The sequence below is a fragment of the Bombina bombina genome, chromosome 1 (assembly GCF_027579735.1).
Source record: "Bombina bombina isolate aBomBom1 chromosome 1, aBomBom1.pri, whole genome shotgun sequence".
NCBI lineage: Eukaryota > Metazoa > Chordata > Amphibia > Anura > Bombinatoridae > Bombina > Bombina bombina.
This window is the reverse complement of record NC_069499.1, coordinates 1,586,952,518-1,586,971,611: the sequence shown is the minus strand read 5'-3', so window position 1 is coordinate 1,586,971,611 and position 19,094 is coordinate 1,586,952,518. Positions and strand designations below refer to the sequence as shown.

Below are 19,094 nucleotides of genomic sequence, written 5' to 3'. Positions count from 1 at the left end.
ATGCTTCTTTGAGTCTGTCTGTATTCCCCTCTACTGTGTGTGACACCATTTATTTTAATCATTACCACAAGAATTTGTTAGGCCCTTATCGGTGCTTGGCTCTGATTCGCCCTCGGAACTGAGCATCGCATACGTTATTTTTGGAAACGCCTCCCTGAGTAGCCAAATGCCTTTTGATTTTAATACCATTTTTGAACTATAGGTAGCAGCAGATAACCAGAAATGCAGTTTTACCATCAATGCTACTACAGTTTGATATAGATTCATATGAAGTTTTACAATGTATTATATTTTCTAGTATTAATAAGTCACATGTTCCACGTGTAGTGGACCACATCACACCACTCATCCTGAGTATTTCAAGACCAGATATGATATATTTCTCATAATACAAAGTAATTCTTATACATTTAAAATATATGGGTATTTAAAAGGATTTTAATACTTTTAGCATGGATCCAATTAATATCTCAGTTATCATCTTAATATCATATACATACCTTGAGATCAGCAATTAGATGTGGTTTCATATTTATTACTATCCCATATAAATATTTCATATCTGCATATTTCTTGCTAAGTGTATAAAACACATGACACTATTTAAAACACAAACCACATATGTACTTATTAGATGCCTGCAAAATATAAGAATATGTTATCCATTCAATTTATTACAAACCTGAAATGCATTTCTTAGATCCATGGAATTGTACATTTTATTCAGTATTGAAAATCATACAAGATGTACTTTTAAAAATGAATTTCAGTTACAATGCAATTTATGTTTCTGCTTGGCTCAGTACAGCTGTGTATCTAACACCACAGGGGTAATCAGCTCTTGATATTTTTTCCATTTGAGGCGTATGTCTGAGCTTCGTGTATTCAAATACAGCAGGGGTAATTAATTTTTGAATATGCTTAAACCTTAAAGAGAGTTTTTCCAGACCTAGCGACTGTTCTTTACAGGGGTCTGATAAGTTTATTACCCATCTTGGGCAGAAAATCAACTTTAAACAGAGCCATATAGTGAACATTTTGTTGAAATAGATTGCCTTTTTCTAATTGAACCAAATGTTTATTCCTTTGTTTTCATTTGGATGTATTGTAATCAGGAAAAAGGGGGGTTGGGGCTGGTCTGCTATGAGACCAATTCACTTCAAAATTAAATATTAGATTCTATGATACACCTGTAGTTTATTTAATGCTACTCACAGATACCCTGGCATTATGAAGCAGCGGTCTTTAGACCGTTGCTTCATAACTTCTGTTTCTGGTGAGCCTGAAGGCTTGCCAGAAACACAGGCCCTCAAGCTTCATACGGAACTTGATAAATATGCCCCAATGTATGTTATAATATGAAGCGCACAGGATATGTAGAATAAGCACGTTATTCCCAATAGTTCCCTGACATGTGCTGTTTTTTTATTAAAACTCTTGAACTTTTTCTTCCGTGATTCAGATAGAGCAGCAATTTTAAGCAACTTTCTAATTTACTCCTATTATCAATTTGTCTCCGTTCTCTTGCTATCTTTATTTGAAAAAGAAGGCATCTAAGCTTTTTTTGGTTCAGTACTCTGGACAGCACTTTTTAATTTGTGGATGAATTTATCCACCAATCAGCAAGAACAACCCAGGTTGTTCACCAAAAATGGGCCGGCATCTTAACTTAGATTCTTGCATTTCAAATAAAGATACCAAGAGAATGAAGAAAATTTGATAATAGGAGTAAATGAGAAAATTTCCCTTTAACTGTATAGGAAGGAGCTGGCAATTTTGCTGGACAATATACTCTCCTTCTGCAAATTTAGTTTTAAAGAGACATGAAACCCAAATGCTTTTTTTCATGGTTCAGTTAGAGCATACACCTTTAAACATCTTTCATATTTACTTCTAATACAATTCTAATAATTAGCTTGGTTCACTTACATCCTTTGTTAAATAGCATACCAAGGTAGGCTCAGGAGTTAGGAGCTAGCTGCTGATTGGTGGCTGCACATATATGCTCATTTTCATTGGCTTACTAACATGGTCAGCTAGTTCCTAGCAGTACATTGCTGCTCCTCCAATAAAGGACACCAAGAGAATGAAGCAAAATTGATCATTGGAAAGTTGTTTAATAATGTATGTTCTATCTCACTGCTTTTCAAACCTGTCCTCAGGCCTCTCTAACAGGCCAGATTTTGAGGATAATACAAACAGGAATGAGAGCTCCAACAGATGTGATTTTAAAATTGATAAATGGAGTCTTTAACAAAAATCCCCTAAAGCCAAGGGTACACAGGCAGTTTCCTCTTCAAATCTCCTCTTGTTCGAACAAGAGACATCAGGCCGATTTATGAAAGCTTCAACTGATAATACGATGGAATCTGCTTGAATCTCCCGTCATATTCAACGCAAATTGAATCCGCCGTAATTAACAAAGCATCAACATCGTCAAATGTTGAAAAGTGTTAAGTGATATACGCTCCCGCAATCTCAATCGACGCAGATCGATGCTTGTGTCATTCAAGATGTTTCGAATTCTCATTCGACTCTATTTGACACTCTTCCCAATTTATCAAACATTCAACAGGTATGCTCGCGTCTTTTCGGCCGCAGCATACCTATCATTCAAACCGCCAGCCTTGAGGCCGCGAATGCAACAGAAATCAATAGGAGACTGAAAACCCAGAAAGGTTATGTTAGATGCTGCAAGAGAATGAAGTTTATTGCATATTTATGTAAATTAGAAAGTTGATTACAATTGTATACTCTTTCTAAATCACACAGACAACAAAGAGGCATGTTCAGTATCTAAATATTATGTTAAATAATAATATTATAATCACATGTAATTTCAAGGGGCAGATTAATTTCAAAAGTAGTTTTAATGACAGGTAATGTCTGTCTGGCAACAGGACCAGTAGATATAGGGATAAAAATGAAATAAATACATTACATACTACAGCTAACTTCCTTTTTTTTATCAATCTAATTTCATCATGTTTAACGCATGTAATACAGGTCCCACTGCATTTCACACCAAATTTGACGCAATACTTTGCATCAAATTTGACGCAATACTCGAACTCCTAAACAACCCACAAACTAGTGAAATCTTCCACCACTTTTGATTGGGAAATGTATGATCACATGATTTATAACATCAGCCAATGTGTCATTGATCACTCATCAGAACTTGTAAGTGCCATTTGTTACAATGTTTATTATGCTTTGAAACTATGTATATGTGAAATTAGTATTAAAGTTAAACATTGATGATGACATTAGGACACACAGTGTAATATTTTTGACAATGATTTTAAAAATTGATTGATGTTTGATTCAATATAATCTTAAAATGATAGAGGATAGTCCACCTAACATTAAACTGTCATGAACAGCAGAAATTAAAATCACCTCTTTACTGTCATGCTATGTTCACTGTTTTTCTTCCTTCTCTTGAATTTAATTTTCATTAAGAATTGTCATCTTATAGGCCAGCCCATTTTATAACACTTGTGTAGGGGTGGTCTTTAAAACTACACTGCAATCAGGAAGGGTTACACAGGTGCAGAGAGAAAACTGGCCCAGCTCTTAAAATATCCATTGTTTGCAAATAAATACCTATGATACCCTGATTACATGTTATATTCGCAATTATTCTTCCTCAGAATAATAATATATTTACGCTATATACATATAGTGGTATAAATAAACACATAGATATGAAAGACAACATTGTTTAGAACAAAATAAAATTTAGGGACATGTAAATATGTTTGAAAAAGATTTCTGACATAACATATATAAATATACTAGTCCTAAAGCCCGTGTACACGGGCCAATTTTTTTAAATACCGCGGTTACAACCCTTGCTCCCACTCTCTCCCCCCTCTCTTTTGTGCTCTATCTCTCACCCCTCTCTTTTGAGCTCTCTCCCCCCTCTTTTGCGCTCTCTCTCCCCCTCTTTTGCTCTCTCTCTCTCTCCCCCTCTTATGCTCTCTCTCCCCCTCTTGTGCTCTCTCCCCCTCTTGTGCTTTCTCTCTCCCAATCTTTTGCTCTCTCTCCCCTCTTTTGCTCTCTCCCTCTCTTTTTCTCACCCCTCTCCCCTCTTTAGCTCCCCCCTCTCTTTGGCTCTCTCTCCATTCTCTTTTGCTCTCTCTCTTTCCTCCCTCTCTTTTGCTCGCTTTCTATCTCCCCCCCCCCTGTCTTTTGCTCTTTCCCTACTCTCCTTTGCTCTCCCCTCTGTTTTTATCTCTCACTTGACCATGCCGCTGCCACCACAGCTGCTCCCGTCGGCCACCCCCCTTCATGCACGCTACTGCCTGGCCACGCTCCTTGTCCCGCCCACTGGTCATGCCCCTACAATGACACGCCCCTATCACGCCCCCATAATGGCACGCCCCCACCAGGCAGCTTCCACAGTGCGCACTCCTCTGCTGCTCAAGGCCAGTGTCCTTGTGCAGTCTCTACTGCCCATGACTGCATCTGACAAACATACCTGGCCTTTTATTATATAGAATATATTCAAGTATGTACAAAGATATATGTACAAATTCTAGAATTAATAATAATTTAAAAAAAGAAAAAAAACATACAAATACACATTAATTTATGTGAAAATATCAGATATCAGATTTTTTTGTATTACAAATAAATAAAACAATTAGATATTATTGTTTGTTCAGGTATAAATCTAGTTATTTCTTGGACATTAACAGATGAAAAATAAAAGATTAGCTTTAGAGAATCGTGCTTGTTCATGGACAGTAATGAAATGGTATAAAGTTGGAAAAAACAGAATATCCGCAACATCGATGACTCTTATTTATCAACAGTCCGATTCTCATCGCTCCGTACTTGACGCGCATGTTTTTGACAGACTTTTTAATAAATAAGGGCGTCGCATGTGGATTCGCGGCAGTGAAGTCTGGCGAGCGTATTGACTCCAGCCAATGCACCGAGATTGACACTTTGATAAATCGGCCCCATGCAATCTACAAAACACAAAGACGAAGAGGTGCCCCAATAGTGTAAAATCTTCAGACTCCAAAAGATGTAATAATCTAAGAACAAAGTCACAGGTTTACAAGCACTCAAACAGTGCTAATCACACCGGCTGATCTGCTGGAAACCGACCAGCTGACTTAAACTCCAATGGTGCAAAGGTAGATTCCTTCTGTGGAGTCTGAAGATTTTACGCTTTGGGGCGCCCTCTTCTCGTTTGTGTTTTGCACATTTTGAGGATATCTGAACTAGGTGACATAATCATCTGATTAGTAAACATGGTTATTTTACCTGCTCTTATCCAAAGTAATCCTGAAAACCTGGCCTGTTAGGGAGTTGTATCTGAATCACAAAATAAACATTTTGTTTCATGTCCCTTTATTAAATATGTAATTAAGGATGATACATTTGTAAAAACATACACCATCTGTTTTATAGTGTAAGTTTTCTGTAAGTATTAACAACATTCTTAAATGATTCAATAAATGTTTTGTAACTCAACAATTTGTGTATTGAAATCCCATGATAATAGTCTTTCATGCGCTCAAAGGAACAGATTTATTAATCCCTGAATGTAGCCATATGCATCTGTTTCCACGTGAGCCTTCAGGCTTGCCGGAAACAGGAGTTAAGAAGCAGCAGTCTTAAGAGGCGGCTGACCGCAATAAGCCCAATCAGATACGATCGGGTTGATTGACACCCCCTGCTAGCGGAATGTTTGTGCAATGATAAATCCTGACAGCGTATGCTGTCGGCATTTATCGATGTCCGCCCACACATTGATAATTCGGCCCCAAACTGTGGCGTTTTTGACAGCTTGGTTTAGACCTTTTTTTTTGTGCAGTGTTCTTCTGCGCAGATGTTCTCCTATGCGTTTCTATGGTGAGAACTACAGGATGAACTTATTTTGCATTGGGTAAGAGACAGCTATCTTGGCTTATGATTAAATATTTATTCACCTGTTTATATTGTAAATTGTGTCTATAATTTCATGTCTGTTTCTCCAGATGACGTTGAGATGGGCTCTTACCATTATTGACCTGCACAATATTGCGCTGATGACTCTAGCATTGGACTTTTGCGTAATGTTGTCTAGTTGAGCTATACTTTTTCTTGCTCTCAGACTGATTTATCCACAATTATTCCTGGCCCCTGGAAATCCAACAACACAAAATTTGGATATGGAGCGTCTCATGTTTTTTTCACTTTCACCGATGATTTCAATTAGACAACCACTACCTATTTACTTTGCTGCTAGACCCATTTGGTGGTTGTTAAGCTTGAAGAATGAACTTGAATCTTTTGGAGAGACTGTAGTTCTGACTCCTTACCTATCTCTGTCTCAACCATAACAGAATATTTTTTGAGTACATTTATAGATGTTTATTTGTTTTTAAGGTGCTTTTCTTTTTCCCCTATTCTGACTTTATCTCCCTCAATTTTTCTCCCAGTCTCTCCTTTTATCTATACGTCTTTCTCACTATGTCCCAAGTTTTAGTATGCACTTGTATAATCTTGGTACTGGAACTATTAGTTTAGCTGTCAGGAAGATTGGACCCAAATATAATAATCCCTGTAGCAGTAGATTCAGCAAGCAATGGAAGATACTTCAGTTGAAGACTGGATACTACTAGGCCAAAGTATGATGATATAAGCGAGACACCAATCAGATATATTGTTCAGGACAGTAAACTGGGTAACTGGTACCAGAGATACTGCTAGGATGGAGCAGTCTGGTTATATAAGCTCAGTCAGGCATATGGCAAAAAAGGTACTCGAAGGCTTGAGCAAACTGCCGCCAGAAATGAAGGAACTCAAATAAAATTGTGGAACCAAATTGTTAAATAAAAATAAAGTTGATTAAAAAAAATTGAAAAAAAAGTCCATTTACAACATAATATTGAAAAAGTATAATTAGATGCAGCCCGCTCATAGTCCTTAACAATAAGGTTCTCTGTGCAATTAAAAAACAGCAATAAACAGTATAGAGCTAATAGGTTACAACACGCTAAATAAAAACAGCAAGCACTTGTCTGGCCAGACTGAAGTTGCAAACACTACGTGTTTCAGGGTCCTGCCTCTTCATCAGGTGTCAGTAGAATAATACACAGGTCTTAAAGCAAACTGTTGCCATATGGAAAAACACCACACAGGAAGTCAGGCAATGAGAGGTGAATGCGGTAATTACAGAAAATCAAGCTAAAGCAAGTAGAGTTATATATATAGGCAGGTCAGGAGACACAACAATTCAGCAAGTAAGGGTAAAGCTGTCACTGAATTCAGAGTGGCAAATGCATACATGTATATCCATATGTAGGCAAAGCTGTAAGCTCAAGGGAAGTGAAACAAAAGGCAGCCAAACGTCATACGCAGGTATTCAATGAATAAGGGTAAAGAAGATACTGAAGTCAATCTACACAAGGGGCTGTACATGGTTATTTGGATATAGGCAAAGTTATGATTAAAAATGAGTGAATTCACCTAATCAGAAGGATAAAATGTAGATGACTCATACAGGGCATAATGTTTTTTTGTGTGGGTCTAAAATCTAAGATCTTGTATGATGCATAAACAGGGTAAGCTATGTTTCTATGTGCTTGAAGTTTACAAGGAAAAGAGAAACAAGAATACAAAACAAATAAAAACAAACTATGGAACAGAAGGAACATTTTATTGTGGCATATTTGGGTATAGAACACTTCACCTGATACATTTCGTCATGGCATACTTCCCTTATGAGATTTCACTGTGGCCCTATATCTGACAAGTGTCTCTGTGGCACCTTTTTACAATATTATACATTTTATCACTTTTCCTGCAACACATTTTATATAGCATTTCTCAACTCTGGTCCTCAAATGTCACTAACTGTACAGATTCTAAGGATTTCCCTATGTGAGTAGAGGTGAGTCACAGAGTGTGAGTGTGTACCCAGGATTTAGAATTTGGTCTGCTAAGGGAGCTTGAGGGTAGAACTGAGAAACACTGATTCCTGGGCTATATTAAATGTTTAAATTAGCTAAATCAGGGCAAGAAATAATGAAATAGCAAACCACTAAGTACCCCTTGACAATGCCCCAGTTACTCCCAGGGGTACAAGTACCACAGATTGGGAAACAAGGATTACAGGACACATAAGCTTGTGAGCTTGCTTGCTAAGGTTAAAGGGGAAGTGATGACTATGTTTAGTGAATGAATAGTTAATGTTTTGTGTGTTTAGTTGGAGCAGATTAGCTGTAATCAAGTCTTATATTGCTTGTTGTCCCTAGGTATGTTTGTGTGTTATGTCTCTCATATGATACTAGCCAGATATGACATAGATGTTGACATGACATGGGAGATAGCAAAGATACCTGAGACATTTTGCAGGTTACTTTCAGGGTTTTAGCTTCTATATTACACATGATAACAGGTTATTTTTGGTCTTTTCAGCAGGAAGAGATCAAATTGTCTCAAAGACTAAGCAGCGTATGCTGTTTTTGAACCTATGTGGGGCAGACTGCACATGTGTACTTGCTTCCCACAATGTAAGAAGCATTGACTGCTGCTTTTTACTCTCTCTGCAACCTCTGCATTGACAGAGATAGATCACCCCGTTCATTCGGGGTCGTTCTGGGTGATTAACAGACCCTTCAGGCATTACACATGAAGACAGGCAGATAGGTTCCCAAGTAGGGAAATGTGTCCACACCATGCTTAGTACATGGAGCCCTTAGTGCAGAATTTCATGGGCAGGAGGCAAGATTTGATGGACCTGGTCCTGTGCTCTTGCAGCAGTCTCCTGCAAGGTCTTTGGTAGAGTGTACTTTTGCACATTAGAGGATGCAAGTTCATAATTGGTTCAGGGGCTTCTAACAATGTATGGCAGGTGTGTCTAATGTTACATCAATCACATTCTAATTCACCTTTTCAAACTGATATCAATTCAAGAGGGTGTCAAAAATGAAGTCATGGGAATGCTTCCATTTTTATAATCTATCCTCCCTTTTCTTTTTTTAATTATTGTTTTATTGTGTGCTGTTCCTTGAACCTGACTACTGTGCTAATTAATGAACTTTGAACTGCTTCTTGCCTTAGTTTTCATCCTGTTGATGGCTGCCCTTCTAGTTATTCATCCTTATCCTGTTTCTTGGAATTTAGTTTTCTGCCTGCCTTGTTCTTCATCCTGGTGATGACAGCCCTTCTGGGTTCTAACCCTTGGTCTGCTTCTTGGACCTGAGTTTGCTGCCTACCTTGTTCTTCATCCTGGTGATGACAACCCTTCTGGGTTCTAACCCTTGGCCTGCTTCTTGGACCTGAGTTTGCTGCCTGCTTTGTTCTACATCCTGGTGATGACTGCCCTTCTGGTTAAACACCCGTGGCCTGCTTCTTGGACCTGAGTTTCCTGCCTGCCTTGTTCTTCATCCTGGTGATGGCTGCCGTTCTGGTTACTCATCCTTATCCTGCTTCTTGGAATTTATTTTGCTGCCTGCCTTGTTCTTCATCCTGGTGATGACAGCCCTTCTGGGTTTTAACCCTTGACCTGCTTCTTGGACCTGAGTTTGCTGTCTGGTTTGTTCTACATCCTGGTGATGATTGCCCTTCTGGTTACTCACCCTTGGTCGGTTTCATATACCTGAGTTTCCTGCCTGCCTTGTTCTTCATCCTGGTGATGACTGCCCTTCTGGTTGATCCCCCTTGGCCTGCTTCTTGGACCTGAGTTTCCTGTCTGCCTTGTTCTTCATCATGGTGATGACTTAATCACCCTTGGCCTACTTCTTGAACCTGAGTTTATTGTCTGCCTTGTTCTTCATCCTGCTGATGACAGTCCTTTTGGTTACTCAACCTTGGCCTGGTTTTTGGACCTGAGTTTCTTGCCTGCCTTGTTCTTTGTCCTGGTGCTGCCTACCCTTCTGGTTACTGACCTTTGGCCTATCTGCCTCATTCTTTAAATCATTTGAGTTATCATCAGGGCCCCAAGCTATTGTTCCGGTGCTTTCACATATTTCCAGAAATCCAATTCATACTTCATGTTATCACTTGTTGTGGTGCAATGGTTTTTAACATAATTTATTTTAGGCTGTTAGATATAAAGTATTTATATAGCTTAAAGGGATACTAAAGGTCATTAAATACAATAGCATGATCAACAAAAGTATAATAAAAAGCACTTCATTTTAAATAAGCAGTAGATTTTTTTTGTAAACTTCAAAATTTACCTCAATTTATCAGCCCCCTGTACCATGTGACACCCATTAGCCAATCACAGACTCATATACATATACACTGAACACTGTGAACGCTTGCACATGCTCAGTAGTAGCTGGTGACTTAAAAAGATGGTAAAATCTCATAAAACTGCTACTCTATCTGAATCATAAAAGTTTAATGTTGATGTTAGTATCCCTCAAACATTATATTTTCCTGCAATATGTATGTTTTTATTCTCCATGCCCCTTTGTACCTTAAGTGCTTTCTTAGAGCCTTGACAGTACAGCCAATCAACTGTCATACCTCTGACCTCATAGAAAATTAGAAGGTTGCTTAAAATTGCTGCTCTATCTGAATCATTAAAGAAAAAATCTTGGTTTAGTATCCCTTTAATGCAACTTTTTTCTTCCGCTTCCCTTTACTTGAGCTCTGAAGTCGTGCTAACCCGAAGCACCTTAAGTTCAATGTGTTCACTTTCAACTTGTAAAACGCACGCTATTTTCCATCATGCGCAAAAGGCAACAACAACAAAAAAAGATATTGCTTGCGTGCTACAGTTAGTGTGCCCCACTCATAATCTTGTACTTTATTGTCCCTTTAAAATAGAGAATGTTAAATGTGAGAACATTTTTGTGCATAGTTAGCAAGTCTCTGTTGAACATACTTTGCTTAGAGAGATTCCTTGATAATACATTTCACCTGTGTCTGTGACGGATCAAACCTATTTCTGTATGTGATATCATTTTAAAATGGGAAACGGCAAGATAAATTGTATCAGGTTAGAGCACCTACAGCAGCACTAAACATCAGTAGTTAAAGTTCTTCTCTCAGTAGTTAGTATTTTTCTTTTTATAACACCAATAATAATGCACCATAGCTTAGACTGAATTTTGAAACATACAGGAATCCATTCTAATTTCTGTGCATGACAAATGTATAGTAAACATCATTTTCACATAGAGATTTCTTGTACAACATATTGGACTGCCTTATTATATAAATATGAAATGGAAAACATATAGATGACATCATTACTATGTGGAAATGACAGATTCAAATCACACCTAGGGCAGCTAATATTTGGATTTTTAAAAAGTCACTTCTTAAAGCTCAGAGAGAAAGGAACAAAATTTACAAAGGGATTTACTCCTTGAGTAGCTTAGGTGTATGTGTGTATGGCTAATACATACCAAATTTGTGTCTAACCTTAAACTTAGCTGCAATGAGTTGGCCCACGTTCCTGCAAAAAAAATATTCACATTCTTGCCACTTCAGCAAGAAAAAGCAACGATATTCCTGGGTTCTGTTGTCACAATAAAAACAGTGTAGTTATTCAGCCAAAAGATGATTCACAGTAGCCACTGATCTGATAGAGATCCCAGGCTTCAATCATAATCGTTTTAGAAAAGGATTGTGATTGACCCACAGCTGGAAATCTCGCAGCCAAATAATACTGAGAATAAAAACTTTGTAATTAAAAAAATAAATATATTTCTGCATTCTTTCTGCCTGAGCGTGTATGAAGGAGCATGAAGTTTATGTTTTGAATTTCCATTAAGCAACTATGGAAACTGAGAATTTCCCTGTTATTTTTTTTTTTTTTAGTTTAGTTAAAAATTTTACTTTTCCCCATTTATTATATTCTGTAACATATTTCTCTTCTTAAAAGTGATGATAAAGGGGGCGGAGCTAACCGCCGAGCTGACTGGAAGCACAGTGAAGGAGCTCTGTTAAAAATAAGCAGCTTTGGTTAAATAATTTATGCTCCTGGCAGAAATCTACACTAGCGAGATTGTATTCGATTGTCTAACCACAGGCAGAGCAGACACATATGAAAATTTCGCCGATTGGGACTTTCAAGATCTGTAGGAGACAGAAGATTGAACAGTGTGCGGCCTACAACACCCACCAGCACCCCCCCCCTATGAACGGGAGTAATTTAGTTCACCATGGCTATTCCTGAGAGTGGGAGTCTAAGCAGTGCCCTGTATACCCTCCTGATGGATTATGAGCAACAGATTTGTGATAGATTTGACAGACTAAATTTACACATACAAAGAAGAAGGACCTGAGAAGAGCCCACTATGGAGGCAGCAAGCCCGACACCTCCCACAGTGTCCGGCACCCGAAAGCATCTGGATACAGCAGGACAAACTGCGCAATTGTTGGAGGCCCCAACTGGAGGATATGAGCACATACATTGGTCAAGAGAGGTGCCAGAGAAGACCAAGCTTGTACCTGGGGGCGCTGAGCCAAGATTGGAGCTGAACGGATCGATCGAGGCCATGCCACGTGGGGCTGACCACCCGGAGAGATATCCTGTTGCTCCGCAAATAACGGTGAGCTTGATAGCTGACTCACACCCAGTTTATAGCGACTGGCCGGGAGTCCCTTGCAGAGAAATGGCTAAACTTCCGAAACGGGATCTGATTCCTGGTGTTAACTTGGCGACAGCCCTAGTACTACCCTCGATGGGACTGCAGGGTAAGGTGTCCATGAAACTGAGTACTTTAAAAGAACTAGCAAACTACACCTACCCCAGCCTGGCGCAATTAGATTTGCGTGTGACCCCACTGGAACAATACCACTCAGCAGCACCGGGTCACCCTCTCCAGTCTGATGGTCACCTCCTCGATTGGGGACTAGCTTTGCTCTTGGGGTCAATCTGCGCGACTTTATTAATCTGCCCAATTGATGTGGGATGAGTATTTCATTAGGCGACCTGCTAACCTCCCCCTTATACAATCCTTGTCTCCTAGTTGCTCTGTTGGCGATGTTACCTAAATAAGTATTATCTTTCTTTTCTTTTTCTCTAACCTGTTATTATGTGACTTGCGTCTAGTATCTTTTGCTTATGTGGATTTAGATTTGTACTAGTATTTGCATTATTTGCCTGATACCACCTTTTAAGATTTATAATATTACTAACATGCTATGTGGACTGAGCGCTCCCATGTCCATACTATATGGTCTGCATGATTTAGCACTCTTGAATTCCTCACTGCTATAATTAGAGTAAAAGGAGAGTTTCAACATGTAGTGATTTTTACTTGGATTATATTTATGAGTGGTTCTGTCTATCACGGAGCTCTTGGTCCACTAACTCACATAAGCACGTTGGAGGTTTACTCTGGCCGCACTGCCTTATACTTATTCAGCGCTTACAATATGGAATGTATATTTAAACTGCCTACATACACAACTAGGATGTGGTATTTATGCACTCACCCATATAGGGCTGGCTCTTTGCTGGCTACGACTGTAACCTGATATAGAAGGCCCCACTTTTGATTTCGACCTGCTGAGCAGGAGATATTCCCAACTTTCCGCATAAAGCAAAGAGTCATGCATACCTGACCCCATAGGTCCACATAGGATACAGGCTTAGCTCAAGTAGTGTACTAATGCAACCCTTTAACCCCTGATAGTATGTAAGTATGAAGTGCCACCTGGAATAGCCCATGCCAGATACTACTGGTATCTACCTTTTGGCAGAGTTATGCAGCCTCTGCCCTGTCCAAGGAGTCTTAAATTTGCTCTTTGGGTCCTATTAAAACATTAACTTATACTCAGAGTCATTATATATATATCAGCAGCGAACAGTGATATTTCTAGATAGTTTGTATATGAAATATGATATGAATGGAATACCGTGTGTGCGCTATTGCCTTGAACTTGTCTTTGTGAACTGCCTTCTAATCTTTGTTTGACAAAATAATAATTAGTTCTATGTGTTAAAAAACCAACCTGTGTCTACCACTGAACCTTAGAAAATAGGTCCTACTTGAGGACCGGGAAGGCAATGTAGACACAACGGAACCTACTCGCAATTAAACATAAAATGAGGTACAGAGGACTAATGCTTGAGGATAGTTACCTTGTTGGCTCATCTGTGTTTAATCCTCCTTATAGTAATGATTGTTAAAGTTATTAGTGTTTTGTGACATGCTGACTCATAAGAATTTACTACTGTTTCACCTGTAAACTTGTGTTACCTCAATAAAAATATAAAAAAAAAAAAAAAAAAGTGATGATAAATAAAAGGCATTTTGGTAAATTACGTTTATTATAATAGATCATCCAAGCACAACCGCTGTAAAATTTAAAATGATTGTAAACTTTTGATATGGAATCAACACTATCTAGAATTATTCTTAAAAAGAGGGGCACTTTGATTTATAATAATAATTAAAGATGCTTTCTTCTTAAAATAATTACCGTTTAGTTATCGGAAACATTGTGAAGTTGGCGATTTTTTTCTTTGATGACGAATCCGGCTTCAGCCAATAGTTGCGTGTCTCCTTTGGCGTCCAGTTCGTGAGGCACGCAACGATTGGCTGAAACTGGATTTGTCATCAAAGAAAACAGAGTATGAGATGTGGGCGGTGGAACGGGGCAATGTTTCTGGTCACTAAACGGTAATTATTTTAAGAATAAAGCGTCTAATTATTATTATGAATCAAAGTTTGCCTCTTTTTAAGAATTATTCTAGATAGTGTTGATTCCATATCAAAAGTTTACAATCACTTTAAGTAAAAAATGACTTACATTAGTTAAAAATACCACTGTATATCTTATCCAGTGTTCTGTTGAAATTTGCCCCCTTGTTGAGATTTGCTTCCTCAAGGTGCACATGCACAAAATTACATAATTGCACTCTCCATGTTTTAAAAGAATGTGTGGAAAGCAATTACGTAATTAGAAGTCTGCACAGATTGAGGTAGCAAATCTCAACGAGGGAGGACTAAATTAAGCCTCACATTTGTTATTAAAGCGGCCATGTAGATACATGCCCGCCCAGTTACATATGCTGTTATGAAAATAGTACGGGGTCATTTATGCTTCAATTACACAAGGTTTTTGACTGCTCAGCCGTGCACATCTAAACCAAATGAAATAAAGCGTGTCCACCTGTACAAAAGTTTTTTAATATGCACATTATGTGGAGTGTGATTATGTAATTGTGCGCATGCACACATCCAAGTAGAAAATCTCGACCTGGGAGCGTGGGAGCGAATTTTGACAGAACATTGGCATGATCGTGTCTAATCTTTCCCTCCGCTCCATTAGAATACCCATCCAGCAGTCTACTGACGCACAGCGTGGTCCCACCCACTCTATACATCAGACTTGTTATGAGAGAGGTCTAAAACTGCACATGCGTCCAACTTACATGTATCGCCATCCAAATGGTTTGTGTTACGAAACGCATGTGCAAAAGTTCTGCTGGATAAGCTCCCATTCATTTTAACCAGCTGTATGGCTAACAATGTGATTGGTTTGAGGAAAAACACATCATATTAAAATAAAACTATATAAATAAAGGAGGAAGTCTTAGGGTTTTGATTGACATTGAATGATACACGGAATATAAAGCAATGTTTTCGACATTTTATGTGATGTATGCATTAGCTCTTACAATATGAAGTTAATTATTACATTTTACCTGATGTAAGTGCCATTTTTATAGTTTAGGTGTCAATTTGTAAATATATTTAATGTAATGTGCATCATATCTCATAGTTTGTTTTTAAATGTAATGGAATTTAAGTGTTATCTCTTACCATGTATGTGATATTATATTGTACATTTCATGTCCTGTGTGTGATGCTTCTTTTAGTTTATATTTATAAATTTATTGTGTAAGATTCATAACTGCCACAAACTGCAGCAAATATAAACTGAAATAACATTATAAAAAACAACAGTGTATGAAATACCATGTAGGTTGCAGATTAGATTTGTTCTAATGTTGCATTAGGATACTCCCATCATGTGTGTGGTGCTTTTTATAAATTCTTTTAAAACTGTATGCAATATATAGGGCTTATAGCTTATTCTGCATTTATATAGTTCATGTTTCTTATGTTTCATTTGAAATCTGTAAGCAATGTATGTGGTATTCCTTATAGTCCTCTATATAGTGTTTTAATGATACATTTGTGATGTATTTAGTATTTCATAAATATGTGGAATTTAATATTTGATGACATATTTTATTTTTTACATATGATATATATTTTTTGAGTGATGTTTTTATCTAAAAAAAAAATTCATGCGATGGTGTAGAATGTATTTAATTTTTTCGTGTTAGGATTTTATATATGTTGTGTAGAATGTATTTAGTTTTTTGTGTTAGGATTTTATATATGTTGTGTAGAATGTATTTAATTTTTTCGTGTTAGGATTTTATATATGTTGTGTAGAATGTATTTAGTTTTTTGTGTTAGGATTTTATATATGTTGTGTAGAATGTATTTAGTTTTTTGTGTTAGGATTTTATATATGTTGTGTAGAATGTATTTAGTTTTTTGTGTTAGGATTTTATATATGTTGTGTAGAATGTATTTAGTTTTTTGTGTTAGGATTTTATATATGTTGTGTAGAATGTATTTAGTTTTTTTGTGTTAGGATTTTATATATGTTGTGTAGAATGTATTTAGTTTTTTGTGTTAGGATTTTATATATGTTGTGTAGAATGTATTTAGTTTTTTGTGTTAGGATTTTATATATGTTGTGTAGAATGTATTTAGTTTTTTGTGTTAGGATTTTATATATGTTGTGTAGAATGTATTTAGTTTTTTGTGTTAGGATTTTATATATGTTGTGTAGAATGTATTTAGTTTTTTGTGTTAGGATTTTATATATGTTGTGTAGAATGTATTTAGTTTTTTGTGTTAGGATTTTATATATGTTGTGTAGAATGTATTTAGTTTTTTGTGTTAGGATTTTATATACTGTATGTTGTGTAGAATGTATTTAGTTTTTTGTGTTAGGATTTTATATATGTTGTGTAGAATGTCTCGGTGTTCTGAGGGGTTTTATACAAGTTGAGGTATTGTTTTACACATTTGACCATAAAACGTTATTTTGTGTTTGTATTTTATATATGTTGTGTAGAATGTATTTAGTTTTTTTGTGTTAGTATTTTATATATGTTGTGTAGAATGTCTGTGTTCTGAGGTGTTTTATACAAGTTGAGGTATTGTTTTACACATTTGACCATAACGTTATTTTGTGTTTGTATTTTATATATGTTGTGTAGAATGTCTCGGTGTTCTGAGGGGTTTTATACAAGTTGAGGTATTGTTTTACACATTTGACCATAAAACGTTATTTTGTGTTTGTATTTCGGACACCTCATTACTAGTCGCGTGAGGTAAACACGTGACGTCACTGCTGATTAGCATATTTATTGGAAGGTATTTATTTGTGTGCATGAGAGGGGTGGCGCTGCTGTCAGTTTATTGCTACACCTCCTGCCAATAGGCTGCCTCCTTGCCATGTTTACCCCGGTGTGTGCGCCGCACTGTGTGTGTATATATCTGTGTCCCTGAGGTGGCCTCCTCTCGGCCCCGCCCCCGCACCGCTCAATCTAACGTCCTCAAGCCCCGCCCCTGCTGTCAGTGCCGCCTCAACCTCCGCTTCCTATTGGCTGGCGCCCCTTTGCTGCCCGCGCCTCGTGTTAGGCTGCGCCCCGCTCTCCTTTCTCTGGCTGGCTGTGAGCAGGCGCCGCCGGTCCCGGAGCTCCCGGTTCCCCGCTCTCCCCTGCAGGCTGACGATGGCGGTGAGCGGGGCGCCCGTGTCGGTGGTGGCTCGGCTGGAGGGCCGTGAGTTCGAGTACCTGATGAAGAAGCGCTCGGTGACCATAGGCCGCAACTCGTCGCAGGGCTCGGTAGACGTGAGCATGGGTCACTCCAGTTTCATCTCCCGCCGCCACTTGGAGATCTTCACGGCGGCGGAGGAGAGCGGTGGAGCCGGGGGCGACTTCTACCTGCGTTGTCTCGGCAAGAACGGTGTCTTTGTGGACGGAGTGTTCCAGAGAAGGGGAGCCCCGCCGCTGCAGCTGCCGCCGGTGTGAGTGCAGGGGAGATTGGGGGAGGCTGGAGGGGTGTGTGGGTATTGGGCAGCCAGAGGATGGAGGCTGTGAGAGAAAAGGATGGCAGCTTATTAGTCTACTGATTGTCAGTGAGAGCATGCAGGCAAGAAGAGGAGGGGTTCCCTGGCAAAGAGGAGGGGAGCCAGTGGTACGAGGGGAGGATGCAGGGAAGCCTAGAAAGGGGGCAGGTTAGACATGAGGGGAGCACTGATTGTGTGAGGGTTAGTGCGAGATGTGAGGATGCTGAAGAGCATAGTGATGGGGGTGTGAGCAGCAGTAAAACTGACAGTGATGGGGGTGTGAGCAGCAGTAAAACTGACAGTGATGGGGGTGTGAGCAGCAGTAAAACTGACAGTGATGGGGGTGTGAGCAGCAGTAAAACTGACAGTGATGGGGGTGTGAGCAGCAGACAGTGATGGGGGTGTGAGCAGCAGACAGTGATGGGGGTGTGAGCAGCAGACAGTGATGGGGGTGTGAGCAGCAGTAAAACTGACAGTGATGGGGGTGTGAGCAGCAGTAAAACTGACAGTGATGGGGGTTTGAGCAGCAGTAAAACTGACAGTGATGGGGGTGTGAGCAGCAGTAAAACTGACAGTGATGGGGGTGTGAGCAGCAGTAAAACTGACAGTGATGGGGGTGTGAGCAGCAGTAAAACTGACAGTGATGGGGGTGTGAGCAGCAGTAAAACTGACAGTGATGGGGGTGTGAGCAGCAGTAAAACTGACAGTGATGGGGGTGTGAGCAGCAGACAGTGATGGGGGTGTGAGCAGCAGACAGTGATGGGGGTGTGAGCAGCAGTAAAACTGACAGTGATGGGGGTGTGAGCAGCAGTAAAACTGACAGTGATGGGGGTGTGAGCAGCAGTAAAACTGACAGTGATGGGGGTGTGAGCAGCAGTAAAACTGACAGTGATGGGGGTGTGAGCAGCAGTAAAACTGACAGTGATGGGGGTGTGAGCAGCAGTAAAACTGACAGTGATGGGGGTGTGAGCAGCAGTAAAACTGACAGTGATGGGGGTGTGAGCAGCAGTAAA

At 39.0% G+C, this 19,094-nt stretch overlaps 1 protein-coding gene across 1 annotated transcript in view; it reads left to right on the top strand.

Moving 5' to 3' along the window:
- The first annotated feature begins 17,465 nt into the window (after positions 1 to 17,465).
- Positions 17,466 to 19,094, top strand: part of FOXK2 (forkhead box K2) — a 525,324-nt gene continuing 523,695 nt past the window's right edge. Inside the window, exons 1-2 of the mRNA XM_053688868.1 lie at positions 17,466 to 17,479; positions 17,590 to 18,039. Coding sequence (XP_053544843.1) covers positions 17,466 to 17,479; positions 17,590 to 18,039 — 464 coding nt within the window. The remainder of the gene's footprint in view (positions 17,480 to 17,589; positions 18,040 to 19,094) is intronic.